The sequence below is a fragment of the Meriones unguiculatus genome, chromosome 21 (genome assembly GCF_030254825.1).
Source record: "Meriones unguiculatus strain TT.TT164.6M chromosome 21, Bangor_MerUng_6.1, whole genome shotgun sequence".
Lineage (NCBI taxonomy): Eukaryota > Metazoa > Chordata > Mammalia > Rodentia > Muridae > Meriones > Meriones unguiculatus.
In genome coordinates this window covers 14,169,244-14,186,543 of record NC_083368.1, presented here as the reverse complement: position 1 = coordinate 14,186,543, position 17,300 = coordinate 14,169,244, and the positions used below count along the sequence as shown (strand labels likewise).

The following is a 17,300-nucleotide window of genomic DNA, read 5'->3' as shown; positions in this document are numbered from 1 at the left end:
AGACAGACTGAGATTCCACTACAACCAAGACACAGAGCTGTGGGACATGGGCAACCATGGAGCTGTTGTCATCTGTATTATTTTGTCACCTCAGAATGTTATAGGAGCATCTCAGAAAAGTAACCTGTGAAGATTGGATTTTTCACTGATAGAACTCCCTCGGTCTTCACCCTAGTCTTTGCATGTTTCTTCTGTACCTCAAATCCCTAGGTGGCATCCCGTGGCCTCTGTGAGATAGCTGAGCTTAACCGGTAGACAGGTGTCTAGGTAGCTTCAGCTTGTCATAAATGATGCAGCTGTGATCATAGTGAAGAGTTTTTATATGGCTGTGTGTTTCACTTCTATGGGATGCATCTCAAAATTCAGTTTCTCCTCCTGTGTCACTCGTTAGTGCTGGGTATTTTAGCCACTCTGATGGGAGCTGCATTGGTCATGTGGAGTATTATAACAAACTGCCAAAGGCTGGGTGACTTATAATGAGCAGAAGTTTACTAATCACGGGTGTGGGGGCTGCAACAGCTTACCTGGCAGAACACAGAACAAAGGCACAAGCTGTCTCCCAAACCCAGGGTACTGACCCCATTTGTGACAGCTCTCTGCCTTTATGACCTCATGCAATTCTCTCTTTTTTTTCATTTTTTTACTAATTTATTTATTTTTTTTATTAATTACAGTTATTCACTCTGCATCCCAGCTGTAGCCCCCTCCCTCCTCCCCTTCCAAACCCACCTTCCCTTCCTCTTCTCCCATGCTCCTCCCCCAGTCCACTGACAAGGGAAGTCCTCCTCCCTTTTCATCTGATCCTAGTCTATCAGATCTCATCAGGACTGGCTCATTATCTTCCTCTGTGGCCTGGTAAGTCTGCACCCCCTTCCAGGTGGAGGTGATCAAAGAGCCAGCCACTGAGTTCATGTCAGAGACAGTCCTTGTTCCCATTGCTAGGGAACCCACTTGGACACTGAGTTACCATGGGCTACCCATCCAAGCAAAGGTTCTGGTTGTCTCCATGAATGGTCCTTGGTTGGAGTATCAGTCTCAGAAAAGACCCCTGTGCTCAGATTTTTTTTTCTACTTGTGGAGCTCCTGTCCCCTCCAGGTCTTTCTATCTCTCCCTTCTTTCATAAGATTCCCTGAGCTCTGCCCAAAGTTTGGCTATGAGTCTCAGCCTCTGCTTTGATATCCTGCTGGGTAGACTCTATTTTAGAGTCCCCCTGTGGTAGGCTCCTGTCCTATTCCCTGTTTTCTCCCTCTTCCAATGTCTACGCCTTTGGCCTTTCTGAATGAAGATTGAGCATCTTACCTAGGTTCCTCCTTTTTGATTAGCTTCTTTAGGTATACAGATTTTAGTATGATTATCCTATATTATATGTCTAATATCCACTTATAAGTGAGTATATAAGTGTGTGTCTTTCTGCTTCTGGGATACCCTTAGACAAACTAAGACAGAAAGACACTGTCCAAATCAACAAAATCAGAAATGAAAGGGAGATATAACAACAGACACTGAGGAAATCCAAACAATCATCAGGTCTTACTACAAAAGCCTATACACCATAAAATTTGAAAATCTAAATAAAATGGACAATTTTCTTGATAAATTCCACTTACCAAAGCTGAATCAAGACCAGGTAAATAAAATAAATAGTCCTATATCCCCTAAGAAAATAGAAGTGGTCATCAAAAGTCTCCCATCCAAAAAGAACCCAGGGCCAGATGGTTTCAGCGAAGAATTCTACCATACCTTCAAAGAAGAGCTAACACCAATACTCTTCACATAATAGAAACAAAAGGAACATTACCAAACTATTTCTATGAAGCTACAGTCACCTTGATACCTAAACCTCACAAAGACCCAACAAAGAAAGGAATTTCAGGCCAATCTCCCATATGAACATTGATGCAAAAATACTCAACAAAATATTCACAAACCAAATCCAAGAACACATTAAAGATATCATCCACTATGACCAAGTAGGCTTCATCCCAGGTATGCAGGGGTGGCTCAATATACAGAAATCCATCAATGTGATCCACCATATAAACAAACTTGAAAGAAAAAAAAACATGATAATCTCCTTAGATGCATTTGATAAAAGGCATTTGATAAAATCCAACATTTGTTTATGTTTAAAGTCCTGGAGAGATCAGGGATACAAGGCACTTACCTAAATGTAGCAAAGGCAATATACAGCAAGCCTATAGCCAACATCAAACTAAATGGAGAGAAACTTAAATCTATCCTACTGAATTCAGGGACAAGGCAAGGCTGCCCACTCTCTCCATATCTCTTCAGCATAGTACTTGAAGTCCTTGCTAGAGCAATAAAACAATTAAAGGAGATCAAGGGGATTCAGTTTTGAAAGGAAGAAGTCAAAGTATCACTATTTGCAGATGATATGATCGTATACATGAGTGACCCAAAAAAAATTCTACCAGGGAACTCCTACAGCTGATAAATACCTTCAACAAAGTGGCTGGATACAAAAATAACTAAAAAAAATCAGTAGCCCTCCTGTATGCAAAAGACAAAAGGGCTGAGAAAGAAATTAGGAAACAACACCCTTCACAATAACCACAAAGGGTATAAAGTACCTTGGTGTAACCGTAACCAAGCAAGTCAAAGACTTGTATGAAAAAAACTTCAAGTATCTGAAGAAAGAAATAGAAGATATCAGAAGATGGAAAACTCTCCCATGTTCATGGCTTGGCAGGATTAACATAGTAAAAATGGCCATCTTACCAAAAGCGACCTCATGCAATTCTAACCACCTGCCATTAGCACCATCTGCTGAGGCCATCTTGTCACACAGGAGGGCCAAAGACCAGTGCTTCAACGTGTGGAGACACAATCACTCAGCCCATGCAGACACTGTGTAACTTCTATGTTGTATCTGACAGACTTTATTCTGACTGTCAAGCAGGAGTGACAGAGCCCAGCTGCATCCGCCTGTCTCTGTGGCTGGTGTGCATCACTAAAGTGAGGGCTTCCTCTGACTCCCAAAGCTAGCCAGGGTCTCACACTATCTAGAGCCCCACATGCCTCCTCCAGGGTTTTATGATTTCCTGATTGCCTCAAGCTTCTGCTCAAATCCATTTCCATGCACCACAAAGCCTCTTGATTCTAGAACATGAGATACAGATGGAGCTGAGCACTGATCCCTCCATGGTACAACTGGGAAGGATGGCATGGAGGATTGGGAGACAGCCATCTTTCCGGGCTCTTTCACTGCATCAACAGGGCTTCTATGGCCACAGTCACCAGTGTCACCCTCCCACACCTGCCTCAAAAGACCCTCTCTCCTCCCTTATCCCTCCCCCCTCTCCCATCCTCCCTTCAACAGACCCCCTCTCAATGCAGCTCCTTCCTTCCACAGTTCCTCAGCTGCTCCTCTCTGATCTCCAATAATCAGGCCACAGAATAAGCCCCTCTTTCCTGGTTGGTACATTTGGTTTGTAGTGCCCTATTCATGGGAGGGATCAAGCACAGAAGAGTTGCAGTCTGTTTTCATGGGACACTATCAGGATCTGCTGAAACGGCAGATAGGCAAAGAGGGGCCTTCCACCCTGTGGCTGTGTTTTTGGAAACCCTGCCCCTTTTGCCAGATGGAACTGTGATGTAAGAGAACCGGTTTTCCCTTAAATCCATGTCCCATGTTTTGTTATCCTGAAAGCTGTTACTGACTTTTATTGCTGGTTTGTTTTCTCTGCCAACGTTGTCCAGCCTTTGCTCTAGAAGCTTCTGCTTGGAATTGAATTGGGGTTCTTTATTGCCTGTGCTAAAATGAAAGCCAGCAGCTGAGCAATCACTAGAGGTTGCAAACCCAGTTCTCCTGGGAGTGAGTGTAAAAGGTTAATATTGGATTCAATGGGCATATCCTCAGGTAGTAGCAGCAACTATGCAGAGAAGCCTATCTACGAGCTAGTCACGTGGTAGAAGAAGGGAAAGGCCTGATGCTGGTGGCACTTTTTTGCCAGATGCTTCCTGGAGATGTGCCTTCCACATCACAAACTGGGCAAGGCATGGCCATCATGGCTCTCTTCCAAAGGCCACATTGGTTGTAGACTACTTATTTTCTGCCCCCCACCAGGGGTCTCTGTGAGGCTGAGCTTGACAGGTACATATAAGAACCCTCTGGATGGGCTTCATAGAGTGGAGCATGCCTTGGGTGCTTAGTTAGGGCCACCTGGAGTCTCCCATTAGCAAGGGAGGTTCAGAACATAAAAATACATTTCCCAGGGCCTTTTTTAAAAAATTAATTTATTTTTTATTCACTTTACATTCTGGTTGTAGCCTCATCCCTCCTCCCCTCCCAGTCCCACCTTCCCCCTTCCCTTTGCCCTTTTCCTATCACCTAGTCCTCAGAAAAGAGGAGCTCCCTTTCCCATCCACCCCAGCTCATCAAGTTGTGTCAGAACTGACTGAGTATGTCCTCTTCCCCTGTGGCCTGATAAGGCAGTCCTGCCAGGGGGAAGTAATAAAAAAGCTAGCAAGTAAGTCTTTGTCCAATGCAGTCCCCACTTCCCTTACTAGAGAACCTATATGAAGCCTGAGCTGTCCATCTGCTACATTTTTGTAGGGGGCCTAGGTCTAGTCCATGCATAGTCTTTGGTTGGTGCTTCAGTATCCACAGTTCCCTCTGGCCCTCACAGAGCCTTTCAGCATGCCTCTTGGAAGAGTTTTGAGGTCCGAATATCTAGCTAGGTATCAGGAGGCTTCACTTCCTGCTCATCTTTGCTACTAACAGAGTTCTCAGGCTAAAGACTCCCTTCACTTGTAAAAGAATACAGGAATGGGGGTAGTTAATCTTTAGGGAGAGTCTTGGTAGATGGTTCCAATGATCATACCTACCTATTCTGTGAATGCCCAATGATATATCATTGCCAATGATGGGGGGGGGTCCTTGGAGCACCCAAAGCCATGCCCCCTACACAGATGTAGCAGATGGGCAGCTTAGGCTTCATATAGGTCCCCTAGTAAGGGAAGTGGGGACTACATCAGACAAGGACTCACTTGCCAGCTTTTTGACTGTCAAACTTTGCGAAATCTTTGCCCTCTGAGATTTGTTATTTATTGTAGAGGCCTCTAAATCTTCCTAAATGAGCACTTATTTTGCATTGAACTGAAATATATCACAAATCCACTCTTCCCCCCCTGCCTTTTGTGGTGACTTCGTATCCATGTTGGATATGCTAGCTAGTTTTCACTATCTACTTGACATCTCCTAGAGTCACCTGCGAAAGGCGTGTCTATGGAAGGACTACCAAGATGACACCGGTGTGTGGCCATGTCTGTGGGGATTGTCTTGATTGTTAGTTAATATAGGTGGGCCACTTGAGAGCAGCATCACTCCCAAGGCAGGTGGTCCTGAGCTGGATAAAAAGGCTAAGTAAGCTGAGCCTGAGAGCAAACCAGGGAGCGAGCCAGCAAACAGCATTCTTGTGTGATTTCTGCTTCAAATTCCTGCCTGAATTCTACCAGTAATGGACTGTGACCTGAAAGTAAAAGCCATATAAACCCTTTGTTCCTCGAGTTGTTTTTGGTCATGGTGTTTACCACAGCCACAGATTGAAGATGGAACGGGATGTATCATTTTAGCATCTCTGAGTGTGTGATTCAGCTGTGTTCTTAAGCACAATCTTTCACAGTGCTGTGTGACGCCACCATCATCTATGAATAGAATGTTTTCACCACCCCCAGGGAGGACTTTGCAGGCATTTGATAGTAGCCCTCCCTGCCCTTGCCTCCTGCCCTGGGTACCAAGTCCAGATACTGCTTTTTAATTTTTAATGTAGTTGTTGTTGTTATTTGTATCGGGGTGTTTACAGCCTGTGTGCATGCACAAGGAGGCCAGAAGAGGGTGTCTGACATCCTCCTCTGTTACTCCCTCCACCTACTCCTTTGAGACAGGGGTTCTCCTTCCTGGGATCCTTGTTTCTTCAGCTAGACTGGAAGCCGGCAAGCCTTGAAATTGTTCCTGCCTCTGCATCCTTTGGAACTGGGTAGAGTAACGGGCATGTTATGCCCTGCTTGTTATGCAGATAGTGGGAATGAACTCTGCTCCTAATGATTGCACAGCAAGTACTCTTAACCGCCGATCCATCTCTCTATCCCTACATTGTGTTTTCATTTTCCATAAATATGCTCACCCCATGGGCCTCATGTAAGCAGAATCATGCAGTGATTATCCTTCAGTGACTTGCTGCTCTTAGCATACATTACCATCCAGTTTTCCTTCCTGTCCATCCCTTCCTTTCCCCTCCCTGCCTGTCTTTTTTGTTGTTGTTGTTGGTCCAAGAGATGAGCTATCGACCACTAGGTCACATCTCCAGTACCCACTTCAGATTTTTTAATTTAGGTTTTAATTAAGTTTTTTTTTACATTTATTTTTATTTTATGTATGTAAGTGTGCACCTGAATGTATGTCTCTGTACCATACTCATGTAGTGCCTGCAGAGACCAGAAGAGAGCAACATATTCCTTAGGACTGGAGTTGCAGACAGTTGTGAGCCACCATGAGGGTACTAGGAACGGATGCAGGGTCCTCTGGAGAAGCAGCCAATAGTCTCACCCTCTGAGCCATTTCTCCAGACCCTCCCCCAACCCCGGTTTTAATGTCCGCTTTTTTTCCCCCAGGCACTTTTGAAGAGAGGTAGGCTGGCTGCCAGCTTCCTGAGATGCAGGTATAGCTGCCCGGAGAATCCAGACTTGATCTTAGCAGAGTCAGAGACTCATGGCAGAGCCAGTGCCCTGGGAGCATGACGCTTTTTGCAGGGCAGGGACTTATTCCTATGGCCACCATCTGTCCATGTGGAGGCTATAGGCCTTGGCTGAGTCTCTCCTTGAACTTTCCAGATTGTCAGCACATGTTGATTTCCCAAAAGTGCTTGGCTCTGAATGCTCATGAGCCCACAGCGGCTTCCTGCAGTTGTTGAATGAATTATTTCTTAGCTTGTTCCCTGAAAGACCTTAATGCCAGCCTTGGGAAAGACTTGGGCATCTTCACTTTTCTAAACTGATTCCACTGCTCTCAGTGTCTTCTTAAATTGAATTCAGTCATGCCTGAATATGCCCAGGGAATTGGCTCAGGGTTATCAGGGTATCAGTCTCTGGAGGTATAATGTGTGGGAGAATGTATAGATGACCTTTGCAAGAACTGCTCAGCTACTTTAAAACATTGCAAGGGTTAATTTTGATTTCCAACTTGACACAATCTAGAGTCTCCTGGGAAGAGACTCTCAATAAAGGATTGTGTAGATCATATTGTCCTGTGGGCATGTCTCGGGCGGGGGGGTGTGTCTTGATTGTGTTCCTTGATATGTGAAGACCCAGGCTAAAAGTGGGAGACGCCATTCCCTGAGTTTGGGTCCTAAACAGTGCAAGAGCAGAGAACCACCCGAGCACAGGCAAGCGTGCATTCATTCATTTTCCATCTGCTCTTGACTTGATGTGGCTGGCTGCTCAAGCCCCTGCCTTCTCTTTGCCACATAATGGACTGTAACGTGGACCTGTAAGATGAATGAACCCATCCTCCCTTAATGTTGCTTCTGTTGAGAATTTTATCACAGCCACAGAGATGAAACTAGAACAGCCATCTCCAAATCACCTATAATGGCCATTGTGATGTTGAATGAACTGGTGTTTTATTACGTTGTTTGGGGCAATGACAAGAGATAGCACCACCTGTAAGGCATTCAGCATATGCACATGTTGTTGTCAAACGTTTTCTGTCTGTTGGCGGTTGGATCTGTGGACCTGGCATTGGCCAGCGTGAAGGGCTGATTGCGCTGCTGGCTGCAGACAACACCCAACTGTCTATGAAACTGGTTTAAAGGAGGTTCTAGAGGTCCTTTCGTTCTTACGTCGTTAAGAAGGTCAGATTCAGACGAGGAATTCAAGGGAATGTCAATCACAAACCCACAGGGCTGTAGGTTCAGAAGGAAGGAGGCCTGCAGGGCACCAGCACGTCCCCTGACTGTCAGAAGGTCACTGCTTCAAAAGCAGCAACCGGGATCTGGTTCTTGGAAGTAGAACTAGGTTTCAGTAACTAAGCAATGATGCTGGTGGACTCCAGTCTTCAATCGGCTACTTACACTTCACTATACAAGTGAATAGTGACCTGTGATAATGAACAGCTTTGGAAGATGACCTCACATGGTCCTAGTATGAGCCCAATGTAGTTTGTGGTAGGTAGGGTCAGAGCACTGTGAGCCCTATAGGAGACAACCCTTTTGGTATCTTCCAGCTGCTAATGGTTGCCGATGGCTGGCCATACTTGGCATTCCACTTGTGTATGCATCATGTAGACCTCACTCTTCCCACCAGGAACTTCCTGTGACTCTCCATGTCACCCTCCTTCGGTTTGCACCTTTCTCTGTCCGTGTGTGTGTGTGTGTGTGTGTGTCTGTCCATGTGTATGTGTTTCTGTCCATGAGTGTCTGTGTGGGAGAGTGCGTGTCTATCCACGTGTGTGTATCTGTGTTTGTGTCTGTGTGTCTATTGGTGTGTGTGTATGTGTGTCTCTGTCCCTGTCTGTCTGTGTGTATGTATGTATGTATGTATGTGTGTGTGTCTCTCTATTTCTGTGTGTATGTGTTTGTGGGGAGGGGTTGTGTGTCTGTGTATCTGTTCATGTGTGTGTGTCTGTGTCTCTGTCTATGTGTATGTGTCTGTGAGTGTTTGTGTATCTGTGTGTCTGTCCGTGTGTGTGTGTGTGTGTGTGTGTGTGTGTGTGTGTGTGTGTCTGGGGATGAAGGAGTGTGTGGCACATGTGCCGCAGCATTGGTGTGGAAGCCAATTCCACAGGCTTGCAGACAACTGTTGCCTTCACCTCGTTGACACATGCTCTCCCTTTACTATCCACTGCTGCACATGTCCTGATGGCCCATCTACGACCTTCAGGGGATTCACCTGCCCCTGCCTCTTATCTCACATAGGGGTGTAGGAATTACAGAGGTATGCTATTATATTCAGCTTAACAGGGGTTCCGAGGACTCAAACGCAGGTCCTGATGCTTGTGTGGAAAGTATTGTACTCACTGACCCATCACTGCACCCCTCTTTGTCCCTGTCAGAAGCACCCCAGTCGCAGTGGATGAGAACCCTCCCTAATGACCTTACACTCACTTAATGACCTGTATAAAGACAATCTTCAAGTATGGCAATGGTAAGGGACTCCGAATATGGGTTTCACGGTTTGGGGGGGGGGGTGTTCACGGACAGTTCCTGGATAAACTCTGGAAAAGAACAATTGAAACCGTTTTGTTCATGACACACAGTGAGGTGTCAAGAACATGTCCTGACATCTCAATGTGCAAGCCCTTGTGCTGTAAACCCTTCTGTTTTACAAAATGCTCTTCTCGTGTGTTATTTTCTCTGGTGTGGTTTCACCTCCTAGTCCTCACTTTATTAACTGACCTACTTCGTCAATTTCCTGATCCAGATATTGACACACACCTTTCTCCAACACGTTGCACACAGCAGTGGCCAGTGGGCATCCATCAAATGCATTGGCCAGTGTTCACCCTCCTATCTTATCAGGAACTGTTTCAAATACAGATCTAAGGGCTTGAGAGGAAAATCAGTGCTGGTGGGTGCTTTTACTATACATCCAGGGGTGGTTTCCAGGCAGGTGGAAAGGGATGACAGTCGTCCCCTGATCTACAGAGAAAGCTAGCAATGGCTTCAGGTAGATGCAGAGAACTTGGGTTTCTCATAAGCCAGTCATGGCATTAGCCAAGCCCACCTGGCTTCCTTTGGAGGCTTATTTGCAGCAGAAGCAGCAGCAGCAGTAGCAGCAGCACTCTACATCGTCTTCTTTCACCTGCACATCTCTTACCTATTATCTGAGAAGTTTCTGCTTTGGGATTAAAGGAGGACAGTAAAGCATTGCATTAGCATACTGATAGACAGAGAGACAGCAGCATGGCGGGGGCTCTGATGACATTTCAAACCCACTAGGCAGAGAGGGCTCCATTCTTACAGGTCCCAGAGGAAGGAGGATAGTTTCACATCACTTGGTTAATAAATGGTGTGCAGCCAGGCTGTGTGTGATTCCTGGACAGGTGCGGAATGAATTTTGAGGAAGGAATGTGTGACTCTGAGAACTGCATGATAGGGCACATTTAGTTAAGATGTATCCATCATTTAAATAGAAGATGTGCAACCCCCCAGTTTCCCTTGATGTTCTGGGGTCTGACAAGTTGAAATCTGTAGACTTGCTTGGGGCAGGACAAGGTGAGAAGGATACCCTCCATTATCTGGAATCCAGGAACATGGGAGTGTCTTAGGGGTTAGACATTCATAGACCAGCTCTTAGTAGGCTTGCCATTTCTTCTACAGCAACCATGAGAAAGAGGCTACAACAGATGTGCGAGGCTTGGCCAGCCCATAGCTAAAAACCTAGCCTTATCCTTAGAAAGTTAGCCTCGTGCGCTGGCTGCTGGGCGCCTCTCCATTCAAGGCGTCTGTCCTCAGAAGTCACTTGGGTGCAAGAGTGGAGGTTAAGTAGTGTTTCTTTCTACTCTAGAGAAGTGATCATGTCCCTCTTACAAGGAAGGGGCTCTACCCAGATCTGGGGCCTGTCAACATTTCCTGAGCTGCTGGTCCTTCTTTCTCATGGGTACCCCCTTGAATTTTCTTCACTGTTTATAGGTTGGGAAATATTTTCTTGCCTCAAGACATCAAAAGGAACCTTTGAAGTTTGGGGGCTCCATTTTAAACACCAGCTGTTTCTGACACCCCTTTTGCACTCCCTCAGAAGCTAGAAGATGCTCATTAGATTGGACAGAAGGGAGACAGTGTGCCCCATCTTGCCTCAGTTCCATGCTTATTGCAGGCACATAGTTGAGGCCCCTTGGGACCCCCGGTCATACTCTGCAGGAACTTCAGAATTTCAAACATCTTTTTGTCCTGCTAGGTCTTGCTGACCATGTCCAGTGAGCTCCAAAGACCATGTGCCCTCATTAGCTCTGTGCTGTATTTAGTTTAGATGGAAATACAGACCCTTAATTTAATCACTAGCCAGGTAGCCATGGAGATGACATCAAGCCTCTGGCTGCCTGATAAACCTGGTAAATGCTGAAAGTAACACCGTCAGGGGATGCAAATCATCAGTAAGGCTTTGCCTGCAGGCCTCAGCATAAGCTCCCAGTGGCCTCTGGTGTTTGTTAGGATTCAAAAGTTTGCAATCACAGCCTTTGTCTCAGTGCTTGTTTCTTCTCTTCTCTCTTGCAGGTATATCAGCACTCCCACACCGGATACTATGTTCTGAGCAAAATTCCTCATGGGTAAGATGTTTTTTCTATTCCTCTCCCTTGGAAATCTGCAGAACAAAGTGAGACAGAGAACACTGATGCTCTGCCTAGCTCTCAGGGTGGGGACAAGGCCCCCTGGAATGGGAAAGCCCTGCAGCTCTTCTTTTGATAACAGGTCTAATATTAGCAGGGGACACTTAGTCCCACTGTAACACCTCCTCCCCTAGAGCAGCACTGCCCACTTCCTGCTCCAGTTCTGGAGCAAGGTCACCCATGCCTCCACATGGAGTGTATGCCCAATGCGACCTGGCTCTCCTGGACAGACTCTTGGTTCTGTCTCGCTATTAGGAAGCCTTCGGAAACAAAGCTTTGTGGTGGTGAGTGGACCGCTGTAATCATAGATCCAGAAATGACTTGGGAGAAGAACCAAGGTAAATGAGTCAGCCTTGGTCAGAGGTAGAAAGAGCTGGCTCTGCCCAGCAGTCCAAGGAGTGCTATGTGTTTGTGATTTGTGTTCTTCACTGCTGTAATTGGTGTTCCCAGAAGCAAGTTCTCAGTGCTTTTGACCACACCAACCATCTTCATGCTAGGTCTACATGTTCTCTCGAAAATACATAATCTGGGGACAGCACTCAGTTGGCAAAGTAGTTGACTAGCGTTAGTGAAGCCTCGGGTTTAACCCCAGCACTACCTAAACCTGGCTGGTGACATAAGCCTGTAATCCCAACACTTGGGACTTGGAGGCAAGAGGATCAGAAGTTCAAAGTCATCCTCGGCTACATAGTTTTGCAGTAACCTATGCTACATGAGACCCTGGCTAAAAACTATAAAGTCCATGGTTTTCTGTCCAAGAGCATACATGAAAGGAAGACCATGAGCAAGAGTGTCTGCAGGTTTTCAGTTCCATGTTGGCATATTTCATTACATGACCTCATCACTGGGCCCACAGACTAGGAAACTAGGAAAGTTCTGGTGAAGCCATCAACTCAGATTAAGAGCCAGCCTCTGTGTTGGCCTTAGGAAGTCCAGCAGATGTGACTATGTTGTTTCTGTGTATACCTTTTCTCTCTTCCTTCTACCTGCTCCTTCCTCTGCCCTCTCCCATACCCAAGTCTCCATCAGTTGTTTTTTGTTGTTGTTTGTTTTTTGTTTTTCTGGGCATCTTGGCCCCCAACCTGCCTGGTCTATTGCATTCCTTCTGTGCTATCTTTCCACCATAATTCTCTGGGTAGATACTCAGGGCATGTTCTGGAAGATATGGAACTTTGCTGTCAGCCTTGTCCTGCAGCTTCTGCAAATATTGAGATTGAGACATAAATTTTCCCGGCAAATTTAAATAAACAGCAAAAGCCACTAAACTGCATTGTTCTGGAAGAGGGCCTTAACCACGGCATGAATGTTTATCATTGTTTTCCACCAACCTTAGGTAGAATGTGGGCATGTCCTTAAAAAATAAACATGGCAGGAGTAGCTTCATTTGGACTTCAGACAAAGAGGTACCTTTGTGGAAATAAAGAACAAATATGTTTGACAGGGCCTGTTGGTTTATTCGCAATATCAAGCCAAAGAAACTGAAAGTGAGTGGACATAGTAAAAAGAAAGTATCCATGGTGAGGGAGAAGTGGAGAGATGATTTTGTGGTTAAGAGCATCTTCCAGAGGACTGGGATTCAGGTCCTCGCACCTATATCAGGCGGCTCACAACTGCCTGTAACTCCAGCTCCAGGGCACCCAACTTCCCCTTCTGGTCTCTCTGTGCACCTGCACTCACATTTCATATACACTCACAGACATACATACATGCACATGATTTAACACAATGAAATAAATCCTTCATTAAAGCATATCACAGCAGAACCTCAGATGTTACTCAGGGAATAGGAGCCATTACTCACCATAAAGCAGACTGACATCCTTAAAGGTCATGACACCCAAGAAGAAAGTGGTGCCTTGAGACATTTCCCCCGCTCTGGGAGCAATGAACACGTAAGACATACCGAATATGTGACTCCATCTTACATAAATTTATAAAGCTCGAGCTTCCACACGTAGCTTACACCTAACATATTAAGATTTTACTGGCTCTGGGAGGATTTGGGAGAAGCAGGTTCCAAGAATTCCGTATGAGTGTTTAAAAAGGCAGTGTGTATGTGTACATGCTGAGGATATACATGTGTGAGAAAGTGTATATGCGTGTGCACTGTCTGAAGTCAATTTCAGCCACTGTCTACCTTGTTTTCTTGAGTCGGGGTCTCTCAGTGTCTTGCCAAGCAGGAAGTGAACCCCAGGGATCTGCCTGCCCTCATCCCTTCACCAGCACTAGTATTGCAAGCCTGCACCATCATGCCCAGCTTTCTTACAGGGTTCTGCGGATCCAGCTAAGGTTCTCAGATTTACAAAGCAAGCGCTTTCCTGACTGAGCCTCTCCCCAAAGGCTGCTTTGGGTATTTCCTAACTAAAAATAATTGTACTAATCACCATGATGCACTGATTGTGTTCTGTGTATCTTGACCCCTGTACCTTAAGTGTTAAGTGTTAAGCTTTAGGCATTCTTATCAGCATGTTAAATGGGAGCCCAGAAAGGTTGAGTCAACTGTCTAGCACCTCACAGCTGGAATCCCAGTGCAGGCATGGCTGGCTTCCAATCCCATGCCCTCTAATGTCACCTCTTTGGAGGAATTCAAAGGCAGGTCTGATGTAACCCTGCAGAGCGCAAACATTAGAGCTGTGGACATCAGATCTTTAATGAGGCCAGCATCCTGCCCTGTCTTTACTTTAGCCCACAGAGGTACACTGAAAGGTGTCACTCCATCTTCCCAAATTTCCTTTTTTGTGCTAAGACCACTGGTGGAAAATTCATGCACTAACCAGTTTTGAATGCTGTGAGGGTCTCACCTGTGTTGATAGCATGATGCATCTCTGAAGCACAGCTCTTGTAAACTCAACCTTCAAAAGGCCTCTCTACCCTCCAGCAGGTGTCAGGGAATGACACAGCTCCGGGTCTTGTGCCTTACCCTCCAAATAGGTTCTAATGGAAGGTGAGCACATTTACCTTATGAAAAGCAAGATATCTCTATTAAAAGACTTAAATTTACATTATTCGTGTGCAAAATAAGGGTTGCTCTTTTGTATTTGAGGGGATTAAAGATTTATTTTTAATGTGTGCATGTTTGCCAGCAACTATATATATGAGCCATGCCTAGTGCTCTTGGAGGCTCAGATCTCTTGGACCTAGAGTAACAGATACCAGCATGTGGGTGTTGGGAATCAAACTTGAGTCTTCTGCAAGAGTGGCCAACGCTCTTAACCATTGAACCACCTCTCCAGCCCATGTTTTTAGGGTGTTTTGTTTTGTTTGATGAGGTCTAATATAACCCAAGGAGCCTTGAGCTTGCTATGCAGCAGCTTGAGCTTGAATTTCTGAAGCCCCTGAATCTCTCTGCCTTCCAAGTACTGGGGTGACAGGCGTTCACCACTGTAGCAGGATAACATAGCCTTAATAATTCTGTCGATACAAATCCTTGTTTTTTCCACAGATTTTCACATTTTCTTCTAGCATCCCTCCCTTTGTGTTCCAACCAGAGCCCATCCCAACTTCAGGATGAGAGCGTCTGTCATTTAGAATTCGAATTTTCAACTAGCCATGGGAGGGTCAAATTGATGTTTCTGTGCCCTCTAATTCTTGGTGTCATTCCTATTTTACAAATTCCAGAAGGGTTTGGGGGTACCTCTCTGTCTCTGCTCTGTTGCACATTTTCTGTCTCTGCTCTGTTGCACATTTCTCTCCCATGTGGTTCACTTATGTGCTTTGGCCTCTGTTGCTGGAGCCAGGCAGAACTCAGTTCGTGATGTAGCAAAAGCTACAGTGAGTGTTTCAGAAAGCTGAGCCTGCCCTTATCCAGTGTCCTAGTGTCATGGGTAGCTCTGATTTCCTTTCACTCACCACGTTTTTAAGAACTGCATCCTTGAGGGACATGTGTCTTTTACACACATTGTTTAAGTAGAAATAAAGATGGTTGTTATTAACATAAGGTATTTCACTGAAAATTTTTATGTCAGAATTGTCACTGAATGAGGCAACTTTCTACAGTGGATGTTAGCATACAGTGTTCTCTACCAGGGATTAATCGTGCTTGCACTAGAGAGGTGGCTCAGTGGTCAGGAGTATGCACTGCTCTTCCAAAGGACCTGAGGTTGGTGTCCAGGTTGGCAGGCTCATAACCCGTCACCCCAGCTCCTTCTTCTGGTGTCCACTGGAACCTATACTCACATGCACATAACCAAACATGGACACAAGATAAACACAATAAAAAATAAAAATCACTTTTAGGATGATCAGCTATGTTTTCAAACAAGTTGTAGTACAATTTGTCTCTTCAATGTTTTTCAGGCATGATGCTTTCCTTGGATTTGCTTTGTCTTCGGACTTAATCCTTTAAAAGTGTGTGTGTGTGTGTGTGTGTGTGTGTGTGTGTGTGTGTGTGTGTCTCAGAGGGAAAGAGAGAAAGATGAAAAATGAGGGTAATCTACTGTCTACTAGGGTCATCCTGAAAGTCCAACAAAGAAACAGAAGATCAGCACTTCTTGTAACAGAAATGAAGTTGGGTGGTCACTTCATCAGGAAGTATTGGCACTTTGGGGTCTGACAAATTCAGAACAGTAATAGATTGGAGGCTAAGATGTGTGTCGAAGGTTTTCCTTAGATGATCAGACATCTTCTCTGGACAACATCGCCCCAACTTTGCTCAAGCACAAAAACTATATTGCTTTAGAATTAGAGTTGGCTTTTTAAAGCCACAATATATTTGTGAAGATACATAACTGAGTCATAGATCTTTGTACCTGGAGCCTCTCTCTCCCTTTGTAGACTGGGGTGCACAAGGATTTTGTTTATTCAGGATGTGGGTACCAGGAGGGGAGCAGCACTCCCCCCAGAGACTGCCTAGAGGTACACACAGGCATGCACACTTCAGCTCTTCAGTGACAGGATTTGTAAGGTCAGCCGGCAACCCACTGGCTGGCCAATCCAGTTAGGCACCTTCCTAAGACTTCCCAGATCTACCTACTCCTGCCTTTCCCTCGGGCTCCACCTAGTGGGATGTAGTGTTAAATTAAGCCTGCGTTTTGGATTCTTACCCTTGGGAATGTGTTAAAGGTCAGTGTGTCTCCGGAAGGTTGGTGTTGAAGGCTTTCTTGTGACTATGAATACGATGTGACAAATTGCTTCAAGTTCCCAATACCTTGACTTCTTTCTGTAACCTGGAACTGTAAGCTCAAACTAAACATCTTTTCCAAAAAAAAAAGTCAATATATCTAACTGTCTTTATCCTCCCCACCCCCAGGCTGTTGATCACTTTCTTGTGTGAGAAATCACATGGTAGGTTTTAAGTTGTGCAAAATTAGAGGCATGTATATGTAAGTCTAGTGGGAAAGTGCTGTGTGTGTGTGTGTGTGTGTGTGTGTGTGTGTGTCCCCAAGGACACATATCTGTCTGCAGATCAGTACTCCTCTGCATCATGCTGATGCGAAAGGATGGCCACACCTAGAAAATGCATGTTATGGTCACAACAATGCAACTTCATGCCTAGCAAAGACGGAGAACATGGCACTGGACAGGTGCAAGCCACTGGCCTTTTGATAACTGGTGTGTTTCATATTGCTTTAGTCACCTTCCTTTCTTCTCAGTGATTTGAACTATTCCTAGCAAAAGAGTGGGGATATATTCTCTCTCTCTTTCTCTCCCCCACCCCCGTGTGTGTGTGTGTGTGTGTGTGTGTGTGTGTGTGTGTGTGCATGTCCAATAGTATCCATATTTCAGCATTGGTTTAGAGTAAACATGAAAGGCATCCTTGTCCAGCCTTGACCAAGATGGAGGCACCAAAGCACAGTGGAAGGACAGGTCTATACAGAAGATGGGTTGGGAGGGCTGGTGAGAGAACATGCCACACAGGCTCCACATCCAATGACATGCTGACTGCAGTACAATTTACTTATGACAGAGTTCATACTCTCTGAATTCACCATCCAGAGGTATCACCCACAGCTGGGG

The 17,300-nt window shown here is 45.4% G+C and overlaps 1 protein-coding gene across 6 annotated transcripts in view; it reads left to right on the top strand.

Moving 5' to 3' along the window:
* The window catches only part of Dpp6 (dipeptidyl peptidase like 6), an 831,812-nt gene that overhangs the window by 646,101 nt on the left and 168,411 nt on the right, over positions 1-17,300 (top strand). For all 6 annotated transcript variants that reach the window (XM_060374077.1, XM_060374079.1, XM_060374075.1 and 3 more), the window contains one exon: positions 11,233-11,285. In XM_060374077.1, coding sequence (XP_060230060.1) covers positions 11,233-11,285 — 53 coding nt within the window. The remainder of the gene's footprint in view (positions 1-11,232; positions 11,286-17,300) is intronic.